The 27,970-nt window shown below is 41.4% G+C and overlaps 1 protein-coding gene across 1 annotated transcript; it reads left to right on the top strand.

The window, feature by feature from the left end:
- The first annotated feature begins 12 nt into the window (after window positions 1-12).
- tmem184a (transmembrane protein 184a) lies at window positions 13-27,942 on the top strand. The gene is made up of 9 exons (XM_034089226.2): window positions 13-429; window positions 659-871; window positions 4,676-4,841; window positions 5,590-5,680; window positions 16,497-16,572; window positions 21,548-21,639; window positions 23,017-23,186; window positions 23,272-23,469; window positions 26,179-27,942. Exons 2-9 carry the CDS (start codon window positions 659-661, stop codon window positions 26,409-26,411), a joined length of 1,239 nt encoding a protein of 412 aa, XP_033945117.1. The 5' UTR covers window positions 13-429; the 3' UTR covers window positions 26,412-27,942.
- Window positions 27,943-27,970: the final 28 nt, after the last annotated feature.

Raw genomic sequence — 27,970 nt, 5'->3', positions numbered from 1 at the left:
GGACACGTGACCCGTTCACCTGTGCCCAACCTGTTTATCTCTGAGCGAGACGCCGCCGAAGGATACATTACATACTTGTCGTTAACACTGAAAGTCTGACTTTTGTCCACTTATTACACGGAGTTAACGCACCAGGCTAGTGTATTGTGACTTTTCTGTCACAGGTTTTGTTGGAGTTTTCCTCTCCGAATACGTGGACTTCGACCTCGGTGCTGTTTCACCGAGGTGTCAAACCTGTTTCAAACAAGGAAGTCCAGTCTGTTGAACCCGTCGATGGTAAAGTCGACGGGCCGCTTGTAAATGGCAGTGAATTAGGTCAGTTGGCTATTTTGAAAAGCGAGTTTGTTCTCCATGTTGATCCTATAACATTGGCCTCGAGGACAGTATCGACTAAACAGGATAAAGCCGCTTCCTACCTCCTGAGACAAGGTAAGCTGTTTGTTAACGGTTAAGAAGTTTAATATCAAGATACGGATAGTGTTTCACTTTTATTTTACTGTGGTGTTTTTTCTTCTCATTATTTTTTAGTATGGTTATAAAAACCCAGTTATTTTGTGTTCACAGCAGGGGACATGAAATCATTTGGCATTATTAAGTCAAACCCATGGGGATGTTACATTTTACCTGTAAACCCTCTTGTTGTTTCTCTCTTTTTCAGATGAATATTTCATTGGAAGAGATGGATTCATCAAATGACAATAATTCTATCCTTCACCTTGATGCACCAATCCTCCCAGACGTCTCCAATATGACAATTATTCGAACAAGCAATGGCACAATCATAGAACACCAGATGTTTCTGAACACACTGGCAGCTCAGGCCCTCACAGGGATATTTGTGTGGTCTGCCTTGCTCATAACATGCCACCAGGTGAGTGTGTGCATATTTCTAAGTACCCATAGCTGATTTAAATCAGTGCACCGCATGACACTATGAGTAATGCAGCTCAAAGCGTTGCGCACTCAGTAAAGTAAATGTCATCTGAGATAGGTGCAGAGTGACACATTGCACCTCCCTTGCCAGAGGACGGAAACAACTTATTATATCCAGAAAGGCTTGTTATACTACCTTACAAAACAATGTTGTAAATTCAGTGTCTCGGCAGATCACACCGGTTATTTTCATACTCACACTGCCACCGTCTTATCTAGTCATAAAGTATTCCAGGCAGGTATTATCCATTCACTGCCCCACTGCATTGTGGGGAGGTTTTCTTACTTTAAAGTTGACAGTGACCATCAAATTAAAAAATGTTACCTGATTTTAATGACAATAAATCCTCAGCAAGCTGTCTTCATGTGAAGGGGAAGGAAGGTTGGAAGAATAAATGGCTCAACAAAGACCACCTTCGCCCAGAAACAATTTCAACGCTGCTGTAAATGAGTGTTTCCTCTTGTGAGCGTGAGTTACCCACTGTGCACAGATGATAGCTTACCATTATGGTTTATCATTCGGAGAGAATGCGGTAGGGTGCAGTGTATTATCAGCAGGGAAATGATTTGGTATTGAGATAACATTTACAACAATGACATTGTTTGCTGTGGTTATGTTGAGTAGCTGTAATAGTTCCCAGTTTTAGTCGATAACCCTTGTGTTGAATATGCATCCATTGGACATCCTTAGGCATCATATCTATGTGAACATATGTTTAATACTAACTGTTTTGGTTTGTTGTGTAGTTAAAGGAAGAGTTGTTATTGTTTTGTTCCCTTTTTTATAATCGTCATAGCAGCCTCGCAAAGCATCATCGTGTTATTGTGAGTCTGAAAACAATGCCTGTGTAGGGATTTGTGACTCAATATCCCGCAAATTGGTTTCTATCTTTTTAATATAGTACTTGTTTGGCCAAACACTTGCTACAAGACATTTTAATTGAACAAAGAAATAGCAAGTGTGCTGCAGGGAGATGGCGCAGGATGGCAACATGCATCCCGTCTGTCACGAGGGGAAGAATAACATGGTCTGCAGGACTGGTGTTGCAATGCTGGTGGCGTTTCATCTGACTAGGCTCTAGAGGATTGCTATAGACTCCCCAACTCACGTTCTGAATACTAAACACCGAGAGACAATGACCTGAGATCCTCTTTGCTTTGAAGTCTCCGATGCTTCTCGGGCTGGTAGTCAGTGTAGTGTTCCTCACTTTTCTTCGTGGGCTTATTGGTCCCTTTGCAACGTGGAGCATTCGGGATTAAGAGCAGAAGACTCAATTTATCCTGCGCTATATGGCTGCGTCTCTCACATCTGGTGCCAATACGTACACTCACTATTGCTGATGGTTATGTGTTCCAAATCGTGGTTCCTCCGACTCTACTGTTATGGCAGAAATACGTCTGAGCTTTACTTGTGCTTGAAGCTATTATTTAACAGCATACATCTATGCATTACTGTCAGGTCAGCAGCAGCTATAGATTCAGGGAGGACGAAGGATTTTCTGGCATGCGGGCAAATGGAGGACATCAGTCCACAGTCTGCTTCACGTCACATGGAGAGATGGCCGAATGCATCACACCCCCACCCTCGCAGTAATCAGGCTTTAATGTGCACCCTCCAACGGGCATTTAATCAAGCTGAATGCCCACACTGGTTGTTGTTTAGCTTCATCCTACAAATGGAGGTTTTTAGAATTAAAATCTTCTAGCCACGAATGTTACCCTTCTTTAATCAAAGCTATTAAAGTTAGCCCAAAAATGAGATAAAGAACTGTAGAGCTGCAACAGTTTCATCGATGTTTGGATAGACAGAAATGAAATCGGTTGATTGTTAGACTTGTTAATTGTCAATATAATCATCCAATAATGATCTAATTGTTGCAGTAATGGGTTCGAAGTTTGATGAGGTGACACATGGATATGGTAGCGATGTTTCGTTTGTTTTCTTTCCCATCAAAGGTATGAGTCAGCAATGAGAATGGTGTTATTACTTGGCTTGACCCTCATGCTCAATTAGTGAACTAACGGCTTATGATAAGCATCTTGTTCAAATGAAAAAACAACGTCTCGTTAGAATTGTTTTAAATGGTGTCTTAACAAAGAAGAGTCATCAGTTTGCTAGAAAACAATTGCCAGAGATCTGTGCTTCTCAATTATATTCCCTGATATGCTTCAGTCTGTAATGGGCGCTACATTTTAAGAGCTCTTTCTTTACGACTGTAATCATCTGCACATGAAAAATAATACAGGTAAAAGAATTTGACAGATTTTCCAATTGAATATGCGGAGTGTTTAGTTGAAGAGCAGCTGTGAGTATTAGTCGGACACAACTGCATTTATTTGAGGATGAACTAAATGTGCAATATTATAGGTGTTGATGTTTTTCTATTCTCTATTGTCTGTTGAATCAGAGACGCTTCTAGTTTATGGCAGTTCACCCACACACTTATGTTGCGACAGCTCGGCTTTTGATTTGGTAACATTAATGAGATTAGCCAAGCTGCAGCTATTTGCCCGCATTAACTCAGAGGCAGTTTAACTTTAATTACACTGTTGCAAACTGAACTCCCTCTACTGACCTCCACATCATGACGAGCTGTGTTTCTTGGGATCAGATTGGATAAGCCAACACTTAAAGTAACATTCCTTTAATGATAACAAAAAGAATAATTTGGATGTGGCTCATCTGTTAAGCTGCCATATCGGGTCTTAGTTTTGGCATGTTTAAAAAATACGCCTTGTCTATGAAACTAAAGGTCATTGGGAAGAATGATAATCATTCAGCCATATTCTGTTACATGCTGTCAGCTGTACCACTTTACTTTGTATGGAGGCCGTATAGGGGAAAGGTTAAGGCCTTTTATCAGCTCAGTGAAAATATATATATTTACTGATCATATTGTCTGCTTCTGTGTTTGAAGTTCAAGCTGTACAATATTCGGTAAATGTGAACAGTCGGGTTGAAGCTGGAATGTTTTGGAAGGTCATTAAAGAGGCCCTATTGTGCTTCTTTGGGTTTTCCTTTTCCTGTGTGCTATTTAGGTTTGTGTGCATGTAAATGGTCTGCAAAGCTACAATCCCAGAGTTCCTGCAAGAGGGAGTTTCTCTGCCGGAAACTAAAATGTAGTCCTTTGTTTACTTCTGTCACATAGTGACATCACTATGTAACCCTCGTGCTTCTATTGGCTAGCGCTCCAAAACATTGTATGTGATAAGCTAGGCTAAGGGCCGGGACATCTCGGAGCAGTTGACCAATCACAACAGAGCCGGCAAGATAACCAATCGGAGCAGACTGGGCTCTGGTATCAGACGGAGTGTGGAAGAGGTTCTTTTTGAACATTAGAGCATGTCAACATGTCACAGTGGAGGCACAACATACAAATATGAAACCTTAAAATTAGCATAGTATGGCCCCTTTTAAAATGAGAGTTGCGTGATCTCTCTATTATAGTACAACATACTGCCGTGTTTCATAGTGACAGATCTTTATAAGGACAGGACTATAAATATCATCCTGGTAAATAGTTGATAATTTGCCATGGGCTCTCTGGTGCTTGAAACATCAAGTGTTTCAGAGTCAAGGCCAAACATTGGTGGCTACAGGTGCAACAATTTAGACTATTTTCTATTTTAAAGTATCTCGTACTTCATGATCAACAATGAGTTGTTTAATCCATAACTATATTCCACAAGTTTTCATTTTCTTGTTACTAATGTTTTTCATATGCTATGTTTTTCATTTCAGATCTATACACACCTCCGATCTTACAGTGTCCCCAATGAGCAGCGCTACATTATCCGCATCCTGTTCATCGTGCCAGTTTATTCTTTTGATTCTTGGCTCAGCCTGCTTTTCATCACTAACGACCAATATTATGTCTACTTTGATTCAATTCGAGACTGCTACGAAGGTTAGTATCACAACAACTCTGCCTTTTTAAAATATCTGCCATGGCAGGAAAGACGAGGAACTGACCAAACTAGTTTCCACAGCAGTCATTGTTCTTATGTAGGTAGACCTCATTGTCGCAGGTATTAAATTACTAGGTGGAGTTATTTTAGGAGGATCCTTTTTAGTGCACTGGTTTCAGTGTTTGGAAGTAAACAACTAAAGTGTTCTTTTGAATATGCCTTTTTTTGCATTGCAACTGTCATGTATTTTAATTGGAAGTTCGTTTTCAGACGAAATCACTTCACCAATTGCAAAGGTGAATCACTTGCAAAATGTATTACAAGTAATTTGAGAAAAGTAGGAAATGCATTATTCAGGAGATTAGTTTCCAGTTTGCAGGCCAATTTTGTGGCTGATTGATAGCGCAGCGCGTCAGAAAGCAGGCAGAGTGGACCAGCAGCTCCGGCTATAACATAATGAACCTTCTCTTGACTGGACACCATCTGCATTAGCTACATTTAATCCCTCTTTAAATAGCAACAAAGGATTAGGAAGGGATTTCCAAGACACAGAACCCTTGGAAGCTTGTAAGGACGGAAACATTTATTGTTCCAAACTGTAGGACTAATTATTTTTTGATCATGTGGAAGTTTTCTCCTCTAAAATGGTTTGACCTTTTCAAATAAGCTTATACTTGAAGGTGATGAGAAATGTTTCTACAGTCCAGGGTGGTTCAGGGTTTTAAGACTCTTTTCTTTCTGTTACAGCTTTTGTCATTTACAATTTCCTGAGCCTGTCCTTTGAGTATCTGGGAGGAGAGAGTGCAATCATGTCAGAGATCCGAGGGAAGCCCATACAGTGAGTGCTCTCATTCCAATTCTCCATTCAGGCATGCAAGCTCATACTGCTTCAATTTGGTACTTCTGTGACGTTTCAAATGTTTTTCAAGTTGACAGAAGTATCACTTCCTCTTCAACTTGACTGGGTCAAACCACAATATGAATTAACCTCACTTGTACAGTCACAAATGGTGCAAAGTGCTTCTTGCTGCCCTTGAATTAGCATTTAGTTTGAACACCATATAGAAAGAGCAGGCAATAAACAAGTGCGTTGTTAATCTGTGCCACTTACAGTGTTGGGAAAGTTCACTTTCTACATGAACTAGTTCAGTTCACAGTTCACACATTTTAAAATGAACTAGTTCAGTTCATAGTTCATAATTCAAAATGTTGAACTAAAGTTCATGGTTTCAAAAATGAACTAATTTATAGTTTATAGTTATTTTTTCAATACGTTGCTGCGAGCTATTATTTGTCTCCTGTACGATGTTAATGGGATTTGGGTGGTAGTGGATCTGTTTTGGCTCTCTTTTTTATTCGCCACTCACACATACCGTGAAAGGCTAGTCTTGTGCTTATTCTCAATGTGCCGTTTAAGGTTTGTTGTCGACGTCGTCGATGTACGGACTTGCTTTTTCAAACCGGGCGGACACAGTTTACAGGCAAACGTTTGATTTTTTCCGTCTGAGTCAGTACTGACTTTAACGTAAAACTCTTTTAAATGCTCATACGCAGACGCATAGAGTCTCACTCTGAGCGAGTGCTGCTCCAGCTGCTCTCGGCTTCGTCCATACTAATTCATTCATTAATTCAATGCTCGCCGGTTCCGCGGTTCCACATTGTTTGTTGTGAGGAGTCTGATATATTATTTAGTATATTTATATTTTAGTGCGACAGCAAGGGGTGACAGGCGCGTACGCGTCACAGGCAGCTTGCTGTTGCCAGATTGGGTGGTTTTCCGCATTCATCATCATCATCATCATCATCTTTATTTAAAGAGACTCTTGGTCCATTATTACAAAACATACAACACTCAAATACAAACTAAAAAAAGGCAGCCATACCAATGTTTCCACAGAGGTGACTGGTATCGTACAGCACTGAGACACGGATTTGAAAGCAGCATAATGACAGAGTTATGAGAAACATTCAATCGACAGATGAATTTGTACATCAGACCTCTCAAAAGAGCATGGAACGTGTTGACTCGTGCATTACAGAACATTTCACTTGCACTGCACCACCTTGGTTTTCTAAGCAGTATACGCAAACAGTCATTATATGCAACCTGGAGCTTCCGGAGGCTCGCCTTCTTATACTTGACCCACAAGGGGGCAGTATAGAGAGGAGTGCAATACGCTCTAAAGAGGTTCACCTTAACCTTATCTGAACACCAAGAGAATTTTCTAGCCAACATGTTGGCTTGTATATATAAGACACGCCGCTGTCTATACATGTCATCATCATCAGCCATTTCATCTGTGATGATGTGTCCCAGATACTTCGTGTTACAGCAAACAGACAGCACCTGTCCTGACAGATAGAATGTTGGAAAACAAAGGTTCTTATCCCCTGTTGCTCTACAGATCATTACAGCGCTCTTCTTAGCATTGTATTTAACGTCAAATTTGACTCCGTAATCAGAACAAACATTTAGCAACTGTTGAAAACCAGCACTGCTAGGAGAAACAATTGCCAGATCATCGGCATACATAAGATGGTTTACAATCACATTACCAATCACACACCCTGTTTTACAGACACTTAAATCATCCGATAGATCATTCATATAGATATTAAAAAGGCTCGGTGAGAGGAGCCCCCCCTGGCGGACTCCATTACCAACACCAAATGGCGCCGAGACTGCATTCCCCCATTTGATCCGCATGCTCTGGTTGGCATACCAATAAGCCAGGATCCTAATTATACTGTTAGGCACACCTCTTTGTCTCAATTTTAAAAACAGTTTATGATGGTTAACTCGGTCAAAAGCCTTCGAGGCATCAATGAAACCAATCAGAACAGTGGAATTCTGTCTTCTATATGTTTCTACCATTTCCTTCAAAGCATAGATGCATAGCTCAGTACCATGCTTAGCCTTGAAGCCAAACTGGTTATCTGAGGTACATAAATAAGAACATAGTCTATCCAACAAAATTCTTTCCAGGACTTTGGATAACACACTGGCCAGAGCAATTGGTCTATAGTTATCCAAGCTCCCTACCTTGCCCGCTTTGTCCTTAATGACAGGGACCAAGGTAACCGTCAACATGGAGTCTGGCAACATACCATGAGTCATGAGGCCGGTAAAACAAATGGCAAGAAGAACTGCAACCTTCGGGCTTGCCAGTTTAAGGTGCTCTGCAGTGATTCGGTCAGAGCCGCATGCTTTGTTATCAGCTAGCTGTTCAATTGCTCGATAAACCTCTTTAGCTGTGATTCCCACTGTGTCACTTTTCACAACACTACCAACTTTGTAGGGGTCACTTTTAACACAATTAAGTATAGTAGAGTAATGTTGCCTCCACATCTCAGCTATGTTATCGGCTCCAGATACTCCCTCTATGGTACACGGTAATGACGTACTGGCCCTGTTCAGAGCTCTCACCTCCTTCCAGAAGCCAGTCACATCATTATGAAGGAGCTTTTCAGCCATCGAGTCCGCTCTCAATGTTTCTGTGTGTTTGTTGACATAACGAACTGCATATTTATATCTAGCATGTGTACGCTTTTTGAGATCCAGGACAGGCCCCTCTCTGGGCCTTCCTGCCTGGACCCAGGCCCCAAAAGCATTCTTGGCTTCAGCGTATTGATCAGCCACATGTGTATTCCACCCTGGCTTGACGTTGTGTCTCTTCCTAGAGTAGGTACAGCACGGTATACTGGCCTCCCATACAGCTCCCACAATACAATCATACATGTTACAGAGGTCTTCACGGTGAGAGCTTTCATTACAACCCACATCAACACACAGAGTTGCCACTTTGGGTAGATATACATCACTTAATAGGACATCAGTTCTCCCATAGTACAATAGCCTATCCTCATTTGTGAGCTTGGACCAGTCCACTTTAGTGGTACAGGCATGTTTAGCCTCCTGAGACATCTCAGGGAGACTATCACAATCTAGTGACATTATAAAAGGAATGTGATCTGACATTGATGCCTCATACACAATCTCAATTGATCTTACAATGTCATGGGCATTAGCGGTGCTTATGCAATGGTCAAGCCATGAAGTTGTATGCCAGGCCTCGCTTATATATGAATAGCTATCTGTAGGCAGAAGTATTTGGCTTGATAATATAAGATTGTTATCATCACAAAACTGTAGCATATGCTTAGCAAACAAGGACCTTTTGTCTGATATGTCAGCATTCATATCACCCACTACATAAACACTGGAGGAATGATTATCAACAATAAAAGAATGTATAAAAGCAAGTCTGTTCAGGTATTCATCTTCATTATGCTGTGACTCATATGGTGTATATACATTGAGAATGCTAAACTCCTTGTTATTCATTTTGATCTGTACAGCAATACACCAGTCAACTTCAAGCCTGATGACATTAATGACAGCGTCCAGCTTTTTGTGCCACAGGATAGCCACGCCCCCTGCTATCCTTCCTCTCACTATTCCCAGAGATAGGTCCGTAGTGGACTCACCAGCCCCGTGAAAATTGTCATTAAGAGAGTTCAACTTTCCCAAGTCCTGCTTAGGTAAGAAAGTTTCTTGCAAGCATAAAATGTCACATTTTTGTAGCAAGTTGTCCACCACTACACGTCGGATCCTATCAGCAGCGCTGTTGCCCAGGCGCAGCCCGCGACAGTTAAATGATCCAACCCGCATAACCTTTAGCTAAGCAGCTCAGCCGTAGCCCCATTCAGTACCCTCGCACCAGCAAAAGGTCTAGCTCTGCTAGCCCCTATCACCTCCGCTTTACGTGGTTCATAGTATCGCCTCACAACTGAGCCTTCAGGCCAGAGTTCTGGGTTAAACATCTCCGCAACTTCATTGCACTCAGCACACACTTTAAACGAGCTATATCTGCTGCTCGCAGTGTCAATACGGTGACAGTTAACATCACGGCCGAGTTGTTCAGTTAGATATTCGGACAGTGTCTCAGCGTCAAGGTCTGGCATTATTTTGAAGCCTGTTTACTGTGTGTTTTAACTGGGTTTTCGGCTGAAAGGCATATGAAATCTAGCACACTTTTGAACGCCGTTATAATACAGTGCTGAGAATGAACGCACTTTTGAACGCCGTTATACAGCGCTGAGAATGAACGCGTTCTCAATTACGTTCATCTAGCGGAAATACAGTACGTTCAGTTCACGTTCGCCCAAAATATGAACTCGTTCATTGAACGCGTTCAGGTACATCACTGGCCACTTATCCCTTATCTCAGAGCTTTTGAGACAGGCTGTGTTTTATGGCTGACTCAGCCACCGGGCAGCTGCTCTTTTCCAGGTCCTTAAGACAGTGGAGACACTAATGTAAGTAAGGGATAATGTGCTGCGACGCGGAGGGATCTAGATCGGCATGAAGGTGTTCTTTTCCCCATAATGACCAAGTCGCTGCACATTATCCCGCTTATTACATGGCCACATTCTCAACAAAGTAACGTTATGACTCCCAATATTAATTGAAGTGCTTTTATGGATTTAGAAAATGATTTTATTGATTTAAAAAATAGTTGTATGTATTGATTTAAATTGACATGCATCCGCGAAGAAAATAGTTCGTTGTTACTGTTTGAACTAACGGAGCAACGGCAGGAACTGCTTCGATAGCGTTTTTGAGGAGCTTTCTGATTACAGATTTGAAAACATCGCTGCTTGCTTTAAAAGTAGCACAATTCATGATGTCAAACCTTGGAAAGTATCTCGATATCCCTGCCCTGATGCCAAAGTAACTGCACACTGTATGTTTTGCCGTTTGATGTATATGTCTGGACCGCTGCGTAAAAAGGAGGGTTTCTGCCCGTTACTTCTCCGCTGTTTTCTTGTCCCTCTTGTCTTTTTCTTTTCTTCACTGGGGACTCATCAGCCACTAACCATTACTCCAAATTACTGTGCTCTCCAAATATATTAAAATCAATGTTAAAATCCTCCATGTTGCTATCACACGCCAGCGGAAAACTAAAGACAATCAGACAGTTTGCTTGCTTTTCAAACTGTTACATTTGAAAAACAGTTAGAGCGTCTCTTGTCAGTTTGAAAAGCCAACGGTAGGACCTGCTTGCGTTTTTGAGGAGCTTTTTGATTACAGATTTGAAAACATCGCTCCTTGCTTTAAAAGTAGCACAATTCATGATGTCAAACATTGGAAAGTATCTAGATATCCCTGCCCTAATGACAAAGTAACTGGCAAGTGAATATGTGTCGCCGTTTGATGTCTATGTCTGGACCGCTGCGTAAAAAGGAGGGTTTCTGCCCCGTTACTTCTCCGCAGTTTTTCTTGTCCCAGTTCCAAAAGCAAACTGCAAACTGCATGCAGTTTGCTTTTGCTCACCTTCATGCCGATCTAGATCCCTCCGCTTCGCGTCGGGCTCCTGATCAGCCTGTCGGTGTTCTTTTCCCCATAATGACCGCGTCGCAGCACATTATCCCTTACTTGGGCAAGTTACTTCGAAAATGTAATATATTACATAATTACTTATTACTCTCTTTTGAAAGTAATAAGTTACATTACAAAATTACTGTCTCTGAAATGTAATGAGTTACACTACTTTAGTTACTTTTCTAGTTACTTTCACCAAAATAACCGCAAAAGAATGGCTAGGTATTTTAAATGCTGAAATGTAATTTAGTGCAGCTCATTATACATCCAGTGAAAGGCGATGTAGTATAGCATAACAACTGTGGAGGCCCTTAAGGCTACTAACACCTTGTATTACACGGCTTAGTTGAATACTCCATTCTGATTGTAACTTCTTAACATGTGACACGTTGTTAATACAGCAGTACAGACCACTGTCAAGGACTATAATGAAGGTTGCTAAGGAGGATCAAGAAAGAGAAAGGAAAAGAGGTTAAAAGACGGAGCGCTGGACGTCAGATAAATCACCAGAATAAGGCAGAGAGGAAGTAAACACTGACAGGACACGGAATGGGCTCTGTAGTGTGTTTAGTATATGGCCGTGTACAGGCCCGGCTCCAGAACAAAATGACTCAGGGTGAATCTGAGATCACAGGGGGCGCAGCAGTAGTAGGTTTACATGAGCAATAGTGGCCGGCAACAGCAATGAGAAATAGCATTGATGGCCTCAATGAACAGTATTTTGGCATTTGTTATGTTTTGAAACCAAGCAAGTGAGACAACATTTCAAGTGAGTTAAAAGTGAAATATATATCCTGAAATATCTCATACAGTCCAAAGTGGACTATGGCAAAGAAAAGCACAAAAGCTTCAAAACTGTACCGATAAAACAAATGATACATATTGTAAATCAAGGCAAATATTATTTGAACCAGCTCATGGTTTGAAATGGCAAACATTGAAAAGCAAAAGTATTATTAAAACCATGTAGCCTACTAAATCATCACCTTGGTCCCATCATATATTCTGGGAAGAGAATATTTACTGTGCTTGAAAACTGGTATCACATCATCATCACGTGAGGTTGACTTTGTGACCTGGAGATCATTTCAGCTGCAACATTAGCTCGTTGATAAGCTTGAGCCATTCGTGGTGAAGGCATCTGTGCTATTGTATGCATTATTTGTGACCCAACATTTCTACAGGCAGGGCAGAATATGGCACTATTTTCACATATTCTAGCCCTTGTCTATTTGTATACCACGAGCTGCAAAATGACCACCTAACCCCACTGTACAGGCGGGTACTTGTTTAGATATACCTGGGCAGGCTCTGTTTTGCCGTGGTATCCTGGCTGGCACCTGCGGGCCGCAGAGGGGCGGCGGTGTTTCGGGCGATGAAGACTGCTGCTCCGGGGTTGAGGGCGGCGAGTCAGGCGGGAGTAAGCTCGTGTCCACAACGGAGGGTCACGTGATGTTCCCATCTGACCTGTTGCTACGGCCTGCAGTAGATGCAGTGTTGCTGGCGTTTAGTGATGGTTGCTTTAACCATTTTCGTATAAATGATTATCCACAGATGTGTGTCACTGCTGTGGAAGCACTTTGGAAATGATGCACGCGCAGCGGAGCAGGTCACGCGCACCTGACACAATTTGTTGTTAGTATTTTTCGCTCCGTTCTCTTTTTTGAATAGCGGGTGAATAACATTCAACTGCCCCGAAGATCCCGGCGCGAAGCCTGAAGGGTAAACACCAGGTTTACTAATCTACCCGCACAATTTGTCTGGTGTCGGAATGTCTCGCTATGTTAGTACATTGTTAAAAAACAAAACACCATTTAATTTCGGGTTAAAATGTGTTGTAACTGCGTTACTGAGCATTGTAACGGGTAATATATTACCCACATTTCATTAGTAATGCGTTACATTACTTCGTTACAGCAAAAAGTAATATATTACTGTAACTCCGTTACTTTTGTAACGCGTTACACCCAACACTGGTAATAAGGCCTTGATAAATTGCGGCATAGCTCAACACCAGCAACTGGAGACGAGGCATAAATTCAACGGCTTGTTTGAGACTTTACTGCCTCCATGTTGCACGTCCCTTAGGATTTCCTATAACATCCAATATTGTGGATGATATTGCAGCTTCATAAAGTTAAGTAGGTTTTAATCCGCCCCATGGCAGATTAATAAAATCTAGGGCTGTCAAGTTAACGCGTTAATAGCAAAAAAAAATTAACGCCACTAATTATTTTAACGCGATTAACGCATGTGTATTTTTTGTCCTCGGCCGCCCCGTAGTTTCAGAGCGCATCGAGTTTAAAATACCATCTACAAGCTGATGCTGACAGCCCCGCTCCTGCTGCCCGCTTGCGGCAGACCACACTTCCATGCTCACCGACTGGCCATCGGGAGGACCGGGAGGGTGTGTGTATGTGTGGCCCGAGCGAGCGAGAGACCTTACGTGCATTGTTGTTGTTAGCATCTGGTGCTAGCTAGCTGCGCTAACGGATATAAGGAGCTGTTTAAATGAAAACAGAGGAGCGACATTTCGCCGACAACTGCACCGAGCACTTGACTTTATGCAGGAAGCCAGACAGTGGGGCATTGTACGAAAAATCAGCACACTCAGCACGGATAGTGCAACATGATTGCAGCGTCCAGGCAGCTCCCGTTCGAGCATATGCCTTGAGCTGCACATAGCTCCAACGATCCATCACACACACACACACACACACACACACACACACACACACACACACACACACACACACACACACACACACACACACACACACACGCGCGCGCGCACACTTTATATTGTATGAGAGGTTCCAGGTTGAATTGAGGCGAATATTTGTAATGTTCAGAGGTTGTTGTGTTTAATATTCATGAGAATATTTGTCATTGTTCAAATGATAATAAACATTTGCATAAAGCATATTTGTCCACTCATATGTTGATAAGAGTATTACAAACTTGAAAAATATTCCTCTAATGTAGAATAGATTTCAAAATACTGCTGCTGGTTTATAAAGCATTGAATGGTTTAGGCCCAAAATACATTACTGACCTCCTGCTAAACTATGAACCATCCAGATCTCTCAGGTCTTCAGGGACTGGTCAGCTTTCTGTCCCCAGAGTCAGAACTAAACATGGAGAAGCAGCGTTCAGTTATTATGCTCCAAATATCTGGAACAAACTCCCAGAAACCTGCAGGTCCGCTGCAACTCTGATTACTTTTAAATCCAGGCTGAAGACTTTTCTTTTTGCCGCTCCTTTTGAATTGAACTATTCCCATCTTAAACTGCACTGTAACTTTTATCCATGTATTTTTTCTTTTAATGTTTATTTTATTACTGATTTTAAATGTCTTTCGTTTTTTGTAAAGCACTTTGAATTGCCTTGTGTTGAAAGGTGCTATATAAATAAACTTGCCTTGCCTTGCTCTGTAGGCAAGCAATTTGTTTCTCAAATTCACTTTGACTGATTATCTATGCTCTCATTTGCAAGTGATGACGATACATTTGATTGTTTAGTTTGATTAGTAGCTTATCTCCAAAGAAGAAGAAGACAGATGAGTTGAAATAAGACGCGTAGACATTACGCCCGGGCCAAACTGCCTCCGCTGACCTGCGCTCTGTTCCCAGCGTCTCTGCAGCGGCGCTTCTGCTGCCACTTCTACATATAGTGTGCCTGTTAAGTAGTGTGTGTTCATTTGTAAATAATATAAATTCATTCAAAAATAAAAGCCGGTACTCCTATTCATTAATGGAACTCTGCATGTCAGTGACTGCATTTTCTACAATACTGTGTAATGCTAATATTTCAGAATAAAAACCTTGTTGACAAACGAATGGATTACATCTACAGATAATCACTAAGGAAATGTGTTTTTAAAAAGGAAGTGTGTACCACTACTTCATGACTGATTAAACACAAGCAACGTTTTGCCTTCACACTAACACAGTAAGATAGAAGTTGTTTGCCTATATTTTTCACAACTTCTACAAGTGTTAAGTAAAGAAAATACTGTCAAATGAAAATGTTATCGACGGTTTATGCTGTGAACGGCAAGCAAAAATAGAACGGGTTCTGCGACGCAGACGTGCTGCTCATGCAGGAAGTGGCCCGGGCGAGGCTCAGATTAGACCTAATCTTCCTGTCTGCTCCCTCAAGGCTCACTCCTACAGTAAAGCCAGTTTCCTCACCAGTTTACTTATGTTATTCGCCCCAGCCCCAAAACTGCCACCTTAACCCAAAACTGCCACCTTAACCCGAAACTGCTGACTAAGAGCAATAATACAAAATACAAAAATATTTAATTACTACTTTCACTGAAACTAGAGGTTCTTCAAGTAAAAGTCAAATCTACCTTTTTGTGTCCCGATCCTCAGTATTGTCAGACCAGTCTGTTTGTTGTTGTTGTTGATTAGGCCAGTACTAATGTATGTATTTATTAAAGACACCTTAATACCATGAAGTCTTCAAATCCACTGTCTCACATTACTGCCTGAGCTATTGTACAAGTGTTATTTTATTGACAATTTGTGTAAATTAGATTTTTCAAATGTATTATATGTGCAATACCTGCACACATTATGGTGTTGGCGGCTTAGGTTTACATGATTCTTTTTAGGCTACGAATAACTCCCATTTGGGTTTTGTCTGGTAGGCAGATTTGCATCAACAATATAGTCTCAGCTGGGTCAATTATTTTACAAAACCGTTTAAAAGTTTTACGCTATACATTATATGTTGGCCAAAATACATCCCAGTTAAGCAGTAATGTCAACTAGGGCAGAAACAAACAATTTGCATTATTGATTGATTTGCCAATGAACTTTCTTGATACTAAAAATTACCCATCATAGTTCCTCTGAGCCCGAGGTGACATTTTGAAATGTTCCTGCATTGTCAGTCAGACAGTCAAAAATCAGTTGGCAGTTACATAAACCGAAAAAAGGACCACAAATCCTCAAGACGGTTGAGAAGCTGGACGTAGCAAATGTCTTTTCTTTTTTTGGACTCAGGCGTTTCATTGATTGAAAAAAGGGTCATCGATTAATCATCGTTGATTGATTGACTTGTCAATCATTGGTTATAAGCTATAATGTAAAAAAAAACCTGAACATTTAACCAGCTGTTGTTTATTGTATGGCTGTTGTATTTGTTCCTATTTTACTCCGAACACTTTAGTTTAGCTTGCTTCTTTTATCACATGCTAAGTATTTAGTGTTTGTGTTGTCATCACTAAATAGCTCATTGTTTGCTGTTGTGTTCCCAGGTCCAGTTGTCTGTATGGTACCTGCTGCCTCGGTGGAATGAGCTACTCCATCGGCTTTTTGAGATTCTGCAAACAGGTGAGATTTCATCTTCACCTTATCTATAGAGTGTTCCTAAAACCACAGAAATAGTTTGCAAACATTGAAAAAAGACAACTACTCTGCCCAGATCTTCTGACTACCTTGAAATGACAGCTGATATAATTGGCTGTGAGCTTTTCAGAGGATAACGTCAACTGGTGTAAAAAAGGAAACAAAAGCAATTGACCACAGTTTGATGATAAACGGCAAAGACGATATGAGCTGTCAGCAGAGCTCTCTCTGTGTCTTGGGTTGCTGCACAGGCTCTCAGTCTAATGCTGATCAAAACTGAAACTATGAGTTATGTCTTGAAAACAAAACACATGATGATAGGGAGGTTTTTTTTATTTTGTAGAAATTGATAAACACTCAATGGGCTTTCACAGTAATCCTACGTGAAGTGTTTTGCAACTAAAGCATGCAAGATGGTGACATCTGAATGGTAAATGGACTGCATTTATATAGCGTTTTTTCAGTCTTTATGACCCTTCAAAGCACTTTTATATGCTGTATACAAGTCAGCATTTACCCATTAACACCCATCATAAAGAGGCAGAGCCTGCCATCTAATGTGCCACCTGCTCAAGGAAGTAAACATTTACATACTGTTGGCCATCCAATCGAAGGCAACTTGGGGATAAAGGGGCCCAATTATGCTTTTTTGGGTTTTCCCTTTCCTGTTGTGTGTTATATTGGTTTGTGTGCATGTATGGTCTGTAAAGGCTAAAATCCCAAAGTTCCCTCCAGAGGGATTTTCTGCCCCCCCCCCCCCCTGCCTGAATGCATCCATTGGACTTTTGTTTACTTGTGCGACAGAGTGACATCACTACATAACACTTGTGCTTCTATTGGTTAGCGCTCCAACATATTGTACGTGATGGGGTAGGGGCAGGATATCTCTAAGCTATTGACCAATCATAACAGAGCTGGCAAGCTAACCAGAGTAGACTGGGCTCTGGTTTCAGACGGAGGGTGAAAAGAGGTGCTGCAGCAAAATAAAGAGCTTTTTGAACATGAATGTAAACATCTCACAGTGGAGGCCCAAAACACAAATATGAACCTGAAGATGAGCATCATAGGGCCCCTTTAAGTTCTTGCCCAAGGACATGTTGACAGCCGGGGCCGTGATGAAACTCTTAAAAACAATTAAAGATCATCAGAGTCCATTCATTGGGTGTTGGTGCAATGAAAGTGTTGGACTCCAGGTCTTAGCAATAATTTATTCCGATCCTTCAAAATGGGTCAACCTCATTAACATTCATGAACGAAAATGTCAGAAATCAATATATTGAACAGAAAATATTAAACTCTGTTAAGCAGGTCAACTCCCTCGGAGCAACTGACTCACTGGATTCAAAGTAATGAAACTGCTTTGGGACATTCTAATGTATTCTTTACTGGACTTCTCGATCAGTTGTATTGATCATACACTTGGGAAACACATCTTGTGGTTGTCTTTGAGTGAAAACCTCAAAGTCAAAAACGAAAAGTTTCACATGGCATCCTCACAGAGCACTATTCTTAAAAGGCTTTGATCCATTTTGGGGGAGGTGGGGGTAAACATTGAAATTCTTTGCACAACTTGGAGACGCTTTAGTGTGCGATTTAAAGGCGGGTGACAAATTAATCACTGATATGGAAAAGCTGCCTCGAGTAATTGTGGTTCTTGGAGATAAGGTTAGAGGATAAGCTGCTCTTGCATTCCAAACTGTTTTTGTTCCTTCAGTTTGAGTCCATTATCATATTGTCGGACACTTTAGGGTCTTATTTAGCTGAAACTGGCAACAATTGAACTATTTGGACCCTAGGCATCTGTTGAGCTGTTAAAGTACAATGGGAAAGTGTGGTAAAAAAATAATAGACTTTTATCTGACAAATGTCAATGCTGTTCAACTCATGGCTTTACGCAAGCACAATATCCTTGATACATGTCTTTTTCCTACAAACTTTCCCTGCCCACATGTAATCACTAATCCGTGGTGTTTGTATTAAAGTTAGTTGGATTTTTTTCTCCTTAAATGGAAGAACAGCAGCAAAAAACACAAGCAGTTGATACAAAAAAAAGTTCCTCTTCATCTAAATGTAGTCAATATTTAGTTTTGCCCATCTGATTTTTGTTCAATATTACTCCTTTAGCACGTATTTTAAACGTCAATATTCAATCAATCGACCCAAAATGCTTTAATAATCCCCAGGGGAAATTAGGTGTTGTGACAGTTGCCAACAAAGGAAACCATTGCAGTCACTCACGTTCATTTAACTGACCTAAATCATGATTGCAATTCATATTTGATTAGTTATGCAGCCCTAGTGTCAGGCAGAGGTTTTATCAGAAAAGCCTCTGAGAGTTGCCTTGAACAAATTAAATATCCAAGAGAATACAGCACCACAGATGCATGGAGAAAAGGGTGAGACAACATGACAATAAAACAATGGCTTTATAGTCCGAAACATCGATTTGGTAATTAAAGTTATCAATTTAGAAGGAACGAATGGAGCATCTGTATTGAAATACACGAGGTAGAGAGGTGCTTCGGTGAAATGAGACTCAGGAGAAATTTAAAAACGAGTTCCTTCGATAGCTGCCATCCGTGAACTACTGCAGGGAACTGTTGTGATCAAAAAATTATTGCTGAAAGAGAATGCTTCGGGGTCGTTTCAAGCTGTGACATCTCCACAAGACAGTATCAAGTAATGTAATAGAAAACGCAGGCAGGTTGCTTACAGAAACATGTCAAATGTCGTGAGTATAACAGATGGGCACGGTTTCCTAAATTCACATTAGAAATGGTATCCACGTATGTAGAATGTTTTAACATGTGCTCTTATCTTACATTTAACACTGACACACATGTAGCTCTGTATTAAAGTGTATCATTTAGAGTCTGTATGCATGGGTGCTAGTTTCTAAAAAAAAAAATCATCTGAGCAGAAACCATGGCACGAGCATTATTAACGTGTGTTGTGTTCTGAATCTTAAGCATGGCAGGAGGTATGCTAAAGGATTTGCTTTGACGCTTTTAGTGCCGACAGTGTTTGCTTTCCCTATGTTCTAGTGCAGGGGTGGGGAACCTGCGGCCCCCGGGCCGTATACGGCCCGCGAGAGAATTTGGTACGGCCCTCGAGGTAATTTATAAACACACGCAAAAAAGAAAAAAATGAAAGAAATCTAGACCGCAAAAAAATTAAACAAGCGAGTGCCTGTTTTTCCTGGCCAAGGTCGGGATCCTTGAACACAACACAAGCCTAACGTGTCATCACGTGATATGTCTCGTCTGACAGGGATGCAATTCTGACGGAGAGCACCAGAACGCAGCTCCGCTCCTGCACTTCCAAAAATTGCAGTACCGATAAGGAGCCTGACACATGCCGCAGTTTCTGCGTGGCTGTGTCTTTAGTTGAAAGCCCAGTGGCGATCTGCTCATCTGTCATACTGATCATAATGTCAATAACTTTGTTGTTATTAGCATCTGGTTAGCTAACTATGCTAACAAATATAAGAAGCTTTGAGGTAAAGGCACATCTTTAAATGATCATTATAGTTATCAAAAAATAAGAGAATAAAGTAGTAAAACAGGTATAAAATACTATATGACAGTAACAAAAAGTTGTTATTAATAAACAAGAATACAGTTTGAAAGGGGAGTGATTTGTAAAATATCCATAAAGAAAAATAAATCTGCTTCCAGTTCTGTTTCATCTGGGTGCTGAGAGATGTATCCATAGATCTCTTCATGTTGCTCTCAAAGTGCAAAAATCTTCGGAAACTAAATACATATGCACACATCTTGTGTCCATATCTTTCTGTTTTGGTGGTCATGCCACAACCGTGCACGTGAATGCATGTGCGAGTCATGGTAAGATATCTGGATTAAAAGGTTGCTTTTTCTTTGCACAGAATGAAAGAAAGGTGAAATGAATGAGCTGTGATTTAAAAATAATTAAGCAGAGGTCAATCATTTGTACGGCCCTCGGAGGATGTTGAAAACATTGAAATGGCCCTTGAGAGGAAAAAGGTTCCCCACCCCTGTTCTAGTGCCACACTGTCATTCTGAATATTCTCAAAGCAAATCAGTAATCTAAATGATTATTGATGTCATCCTGTCAAGCCCACCACCCACTCTGGCCCTTCTAAAAAGCCCCCCCCCCTGGCTTATCAAGTTGAACACTGCTGGTTTGTTGCTTTCAATTGCTGCAGCACTGATGGGAGTTTAGAGCAGCCTCTGTCAAATTGGTTGGTTCAGGCTTCAATACACAACAAAGAGGACACCTGTCCTCCAGTCTTATATTGTATGCAGGTCTACACCTGCACTGCATTCTCCAGCCAGTCGCTATCAGCATGAAGACATCAGTGTCAGACGGTTTGCTTTCTGGACCTGAATGGAAAACAAGTCGAACAAAGCATGCATTGTATTTTTGTATTTGCTATTTTTCAAAGGTAATTTGTCTTCATTTATTATGTCATCAGTTATATGCCAATTTGCTTTGTTGTTTGGATTATTGATACCACTTATTTTCTCCCCGTTGAATGTAAGGCTACTGCCAGCAGACAGTTAGCTTAGCTTAGTTTAGCACAAAGACAGGAAAGGAAACTGCGGAGAAATGACTAGCCACGCTCTGTCCAGAATCCATCTTCCAGCTCCTCGAAAGATCAATTATCACCTGGTATATTTTTGTTGGTTTATCCTGCACTAAAAACCAAATCTTAAAAACCTAATTTTCTCTTTTATGAAGAATTATGCACAAGATTGTTCCCGGCAAAGAAACTGTGAAACACCAAATTGAAGTTTTTACACTTTGTTTTTGTATGCATTAAAGAAACAATATATATCTATGAGCTATGCTTGTTGCCTGTGAGTTTTACAGCTAATTCAATGTACAAAAATATTCTGACATCCTTCCTCATCCTCTTACACTTTCCTGGCATCCTTGTTTGTTTTGGTTCTCACTCTGATTCTAATGTGTTCTCCAGGCGACTCTCCAGTTCTGCGTTGTCAAACCCATCATGGCCGTCATCACCATCGTTCTGCAGGCTTATGGCAAATACCACGATGGAGATTTTAAGTAAGCAAGCGCCTCTCTTTCCATTTTTCATTCTTTATGTACCTTACACATACCATGTACTTGCCAGCAGGCTTGTATACTATTCATGTGCACATGGAAATGGTTTGCAAATGGAGATCATTATTGCACGGCGTCACAGTAGGCACAGTGAAGATGTTGAGACAAAATGGTTTCATTTCATACGGTAAGTGCAGCAGGGTTTGAACTGTCCTGTGAGAGTGTCTTCCCAGCTGTGTCCCCTCCTAATCCTTATCAAAAGCATTTGGGATTTGTTGGTATTGCCAATAATTCAAGTTTTTATAAATGTATTTTGAACTAAAGAATTTATACTTCTTCATAAGTTTTCCCCAAATGCAATAAGTGTCCTGGAATGAAGACCCTTAATTCTGATGTTGTGCTGCTCAGTGGATCACAGTATTATAAGAGATGTGTTGTTTAATCTCATACTTTGGATGGGATACAAAGACGGGGGGAAATTGCAGATAAACATAATTTTAGAGCGTTTCCAGTCCCACCAGATGAGCCAATAAAGGGTCTTAACAGAATGTGGAGAGGGTAATACATGTAACAAATGTGTCTTTAATGTGCAATCAAAAGCTTTCAAATCTGCAGCCCGTTATTTCCTTATTCAGACTTATTTCAGGTGCTATTCGCAGCCTCTCAGCGCCGTTTCATTCTAAGGATTCAGCTGTGACAACCATTTTGAAAGTACTCAGAAAAAGCAGAGAGTTCAACAAGGGCTCGAGACAGACATTTCCAATCAGCTTTCTATCATTACCCTCTTATTGTTGAGCTAAAAGATAGACATGATTAAACCTGTCCTCCTTATTTCTCAATATACTTCAACAGCAAAATTAGCAAGCAGAAGTGTCTCTTTTCCGTGTCTTTCTCTAAGCTCTGTTGCAAGACCATGATGATTCACAGATTGTTTACTTATACGCTCTCAGCCAACCATGCGCTCTATACTGGGTGGGAGTAATTAGTGTAGTCACAGCTGAGGCCTCCGAGAGGCTCTCTTGAATGCAAAGAAGGGAGAAAGGTGGACTGACTTTGAAATAAAGAGTCTGCCTGTTTATCAAATGCATTCTGAAATAAGGAGGACATGGGCACACAGGCTTTGTTGACTCTTTTAAAGAAGGGAACACAGCAGGCTCCATTCCCAGCTGTTCTTGCAATATGGCTGGAAATGTCGTCAAATTTAGGCTGACAGAAAAGTAATAAATGGATTCAAGATATGAATAAATCATCGCTGTCAAAAAACATAGGAGATTTGCTGTGAGCAGGCTTTCCATATGATCACAGATGGAACAATGTCATCTTGTTGTAAATGTACCAAATGTATCATTGTGTCTTTTAACACTCTTTGTGTCTTTGCAGCATAAATGGAGGATACCTGTATATCACAATCATCTACAACTTCTCCGTCAGCCTGTCTCTCTACGCCCTCTTCATCTTCTTTTTCGCAACAAGTGACCTGCTCAGGCCGTTCGAACCGGTGCTGAAGTTCCTCACCATCAAATCTGTCATCTTCTTGTCATTCTGGCAAGGTAAGCTCACCCCTCTACTTTGTTGGTATCAGAACCCGGAACATAACAAGTATAAATTGCTGATGAAAGTGTTGCTGCTTTGTAGGAATGGTCCTCGCCATCCTGGAGCGCTGGGGCGTCATTCCCAACGCTCTCTTCATCGATGGACATGAGGTCGGCGCGGGCACCGTGGCAGCAGGGTGGCAGAACTTCATCATCTGCATTGAGATGTTCTTTGCTGCCATTGCCCTCAAATATGCCTTCACCTGCACCGTGTACCAGGAGAAAAAAAATGAAGTGCCAGGTGAGCTGCTCATGTCCTCCCCAGAGAGTATGAAATATGGCCAGAATGTAATTGCTGTAAATTGTGGTGTTTGTGTTCTATTTGTGTAAAAGAGAACCTGTTTGGATTTTAATTTGGGAAGATTTTAAAGTATTTAATATGTGTAGTTCAGGCGTAATCAGGCCAAAACCCTTTCAATTCTGTCTCTACAATAAAGTCACTGGTTGCCAAACAAATATAAAAACAAGAAAATATATGTTGACATGTCCCTTCTCCCCCTCAGAGAAAAGACACAACCGGACTTGTATGTGTTATCAACAATAAACGATGTGCCTTTTTCAGCCATTTAGTTCAGTCACACTTTTAAAGTTAGATTCCATATTCAATCCTTTTTAACACATGCACAAGCTGCAATGTCTATATGTACACCTTTTTAACTTTCATTTCTTCTGAATGAAATGACATACTGATCAGCAGTGCTGGCAGGCTGGCAGTGGGCGGGCGCTTTCATCGGCACACATCCTAACTGGTGGCTCAGACAGCAGTTGATAGTAAAACAATGTAGAGGAAGATGAAGAGGAATACAGAACAGTAACTATCAGCGAGCGAGCAGCACCTCTTTGACGTCAGCGCTGCTTTCAACTCAAAGACAAATGGGAGCCATGTGAAAAGCCTTCCGCAGCGATATCAATCATTTTGCCAATAGTTTCTCTGCTATACTGTAGGAAACCCTCTGTTCCCGTGAGCTGCTGATAATTCAGAAATGCTGGAGGTGGTGATAAAATTGAAACATTACTGTATCCATTTGATATTACCATTTTTTTTTTTTTACTCGCAGAAGGTAATACAATAAAATGTTTCGTTTTCATCCTATACCTGTTATTCCTTCCAATATGGAAAGAAACCCAATATTCCTCTTAAGTATTTGAAAGCTGAATATAATGTATGTTTTTCCACCAGCCTGTCAGTTCCTATGTGATTCACATCATTAATGGCACATTTCCACTGCAGCGGGGTAGCCCCGTTTAAGCATCCCTAAGCGTCCCCGCTCAGGCCTCGGGCTGCCTCGCTGGCCGCCCGAGGCCGTGGCGCATTTCCATTACAGTTTAGGACCTGGGGTAGCAGCGCAGTGTAGGCGGGCGATCGGCTTCACATTTCGAGTTGTGCCGTCGAGCTCCCGCTGGATTTTATCATCCCCAATGAGATGTAGGAACGTCGTCACCTCCTCGGTCGACCACGGTGTGCTTTTCTTCGACGTTGCCATTTTTGTAGCTCCTCCGTTTACAAAATGCTGTTTATAAAAATGCTGCAAGCTTGCTTCTAGATATATATGCGACGCTAGGGATGATCTCGCGCGCGATCTTGTGACGATTCTCTCTGACCAATCAGCAGTCGAGAGTGTTGACGTCACTAGTTCAGCCCTGGCCCTGGCCTGATAGAACCATGATTTTATGGGGCCGGAAAAATTACCCGCTAGCCGGTGCCACACAATATGGAAAGGCCACCAAAAACTGGCCTGGCCGCTTGAGGACAATTAAGAACACTTAAACGGGGCTACCCGCTGCAGTGGAAATGCGCCATAAGTCTCCAAACAATGTAGTTCTGCTGGTGCACACCCAGTGTTGACGTGTGTGACTGCCACTCCTCTGGTCTGCGATTCCTCTCCCTGAGTGTTGTGCAGTAAGGAGAGACTCAGCAGACCTTTTCTAATTGCCTTATAGAGCCCCCTCCCCTCCTACCCAATCTTCGCCCTCCTGCCCAATCTTCGCCCTCCTGCCCTCCTCTTTGCCACGTCCATAAGCCGATCCATACGGCACTGCCAGTGACCCTGAAACAGAAGACTGTGGATCTCTGCCTTGATTTTTTATTTTTTTTAAACCCTTTTAGTTGTGAGGTAAACTCCACCTGGCTCGCAGCAGGGTGCTAAGGGACCATCAGGAGGGTGGCCGTGAAATGTGTTTCTAGTCTGAAGCCTTTGGAAAAGCCGTGATGAAAGAAATATATTCTGCCTATTTCTTGTATTTTCTTTTTACTCAATATTGACAAAAATACTGCTATTACGTTTCACCGATGTGGTTTATCCTACCAATTAAATAGGTAGGCATAATTGATTGGCAAATTAATTTAGCATGTTATTAGCGATTTAACCCTATCAAAAATATAGAACCTTTTTTGCTGCATTTCAGTTGTATTTGAATAGTAAGTTGATTCTAAAAGAGCAACATGAAGATTACGCCCTGGGAACTCTTTTGACTATAGAATGAACAAAAAACTAAAGGTTATGTACTCTTTCACATAAAATGAGACCAATGAGATGCCACAACATGTCAGCATTTCTTTCATAGCTAGCTTTTTAGTCTTCAAGAAATCACAACACCACACCCTCCTATTTGTATTCAGATTAATTTGAATGGAATTGTCTCCCCTGCCGAGTTAGAAATTAGTAATTCTCTTTTCACCTGCGTTAGCAAGACTACCATAAATCAAGTGGTCCACAATCAAATTAGGAACTAGTAGGAAATTATTTTTATCAAATTAATGCTTTTGAGGTTAGCTTGTCGGTTAACTTCCCTTATCCTTTCCAATGTGTTTTAAAATGCTAGTCGATTTCTTGGCTGGAAGCAATTGCAACACAACTAGAAGAGACTCCAGGAAGTCACCCTCAAATGACTGCTTTTACGTGTTCATTATTGTCTACTCATTTATCTCCCTATGTCCTTGATCCAACAGCAGAAAACCACCCACCCATGCACAGCATCTCCAGCGGCCTGAAGGAGACCATGAACCCAGGAGACATGGTGCAGGACGCGATCCACAACTTCTCCCCAGCCTACCAGCAGTACACCCAGCAGTCCACGCAGGAGGTGGTCCAGCCCAGCGCCAATGGAAAAGTGGCCGCAGGCAACAAGAGCACCCGCAAGTCAGACAAAATCATGCTGATTACCTCTGATGACGAGTTCTAGCCATCTTTCCAGCATGATGGAGTTGTTTGTGTCCTTGCTGCCTTATCGTTAACACCCTGGGGGAAACTATATCCCATAAATGCATAGAACTGGATACAATCCAGGTGTTTCATTTTCATCATCCCATTATTTAAAATGGACGCATTGCTTCTGTCCTGATGTTAATTAATAATTGAAGCACCAAGAGGAAGAAATTAATAGATTTTCTAAGTGATGGCTCAATGCCCAGGGACACTGAGCTGTCTCCATCTGAACAGTAATAATCACAGGACAGTGACATGTCACCCTCACCGTATCGGAGACATCTGGAGCAATGCAATTCCCTTAAATCAAGCTGCTGGATGCTGAGCAGTGCCTCTGATTCTGTTTCCTTCATTATGTCAGTGCTGGCTCTGTGGCCATCTGAAAGGCGCTCCCTCTGGTTCATGTCACTTTCAAAGAGGGGATGATTAATATGTGACTGCAGGAGGGAAGCAGGGAGGCAGCCATGGCTGGGAATGACACTTTATGGACCGTCTCTCGCATCTGCTTGTTTGAAGTATTTACTGAGCATCCTCCTGCATGGTTTCCTGACAAATGGAAAGATTTGTTCGCCGACACATTAGTTTTGGAGCAGGCACTTCAAACTGCAGACTAAGGCACTTTGCGATCCTTTGTATCTACCGTAGCATGGACACACTGGATAAACCTGTCTCCTACAAAGTGGGAGTTGTATTCTTCTCATTCATTTTCCCAGCATGCTAAAGAGTTTAATTCAGTGCAATTAGACAGCCGTTCAACAGACGCTAGCAAGCTGTTGTTTTGCAGCTTCTGCGCTATTGTACAATGCTTTTTTTTTAATGTTTGACGTGTTCACATAACTGATCATGTTTCAGAGATTTTGAAATGTGGCCAGAATTTAATTGCTGTAAATTATGGTAGTTGTGTTCTATTTGTGTAAGAAACAAAACTTGTTTGGATTTTAATTGGGGAAGATTTTAACGTATTTAAAGTGTGTAGTTCAGGCGTAGTCAGGCCAAACCCAATTCTCTTTGCTTTAAAAAAAAGTTTCTTCTTCAACTTTTGTTTTCCTTTTTAAAAATGAAGCTCAGCGTAAGTTCAACCAGGAACACCGTCTTTACTCTTCATTTACTATTCCCATGTAACTACTCTCTCCTCTCAATAAGTGATTGGGGGCGTCACTCTCCAGCTTAACCAATCACTTCGCTCTATTCCCAAGAGTCTATCATAGCGCTCTGCCAAACCTTTTAAGTCCGCTCTCCCCTCTGACAGCTGTCATTTCAGGTGACTCCACCCCTTTTCACCTCCTGTCCCTCTGAATCCAGGGCCAAGCTAAACCCCTCCTCTTCAGACCGAACCCAACTATCCATTCACCACCACCAGTGTCTCGACCCCAGGGGGGTTTCATCGGATCGGTTCGGTTCTACCCTCCCGAATGATACTTCCTGCACAACGGGGCCTAATCGCCAAAATCACCATTACATTCATTTGTGTGTCTCTGCAATAAATATGTATTCTTACATCAAAACTGTCTCTTCTGATTGAAATGCTGTCATCTG

This window comes from Pseudochaenichthys georgianus, chromosome 8 (genome assembly GCF_902827115.2).
Source record: "Pseudochaenichthys georgianus chromosome 8, fPseGeo1.2, whole genome shotgun sequence".
NCBI lineage: Eukaryota > Metazoa > Chordata > Actinopteri > Perciformes > Channichthyidae > Pseudochaenichthys > Pseudochaenichthys georgianus.
This window is presented reverse-complemented; position numbering and strand designations above follow the sequence as displayed.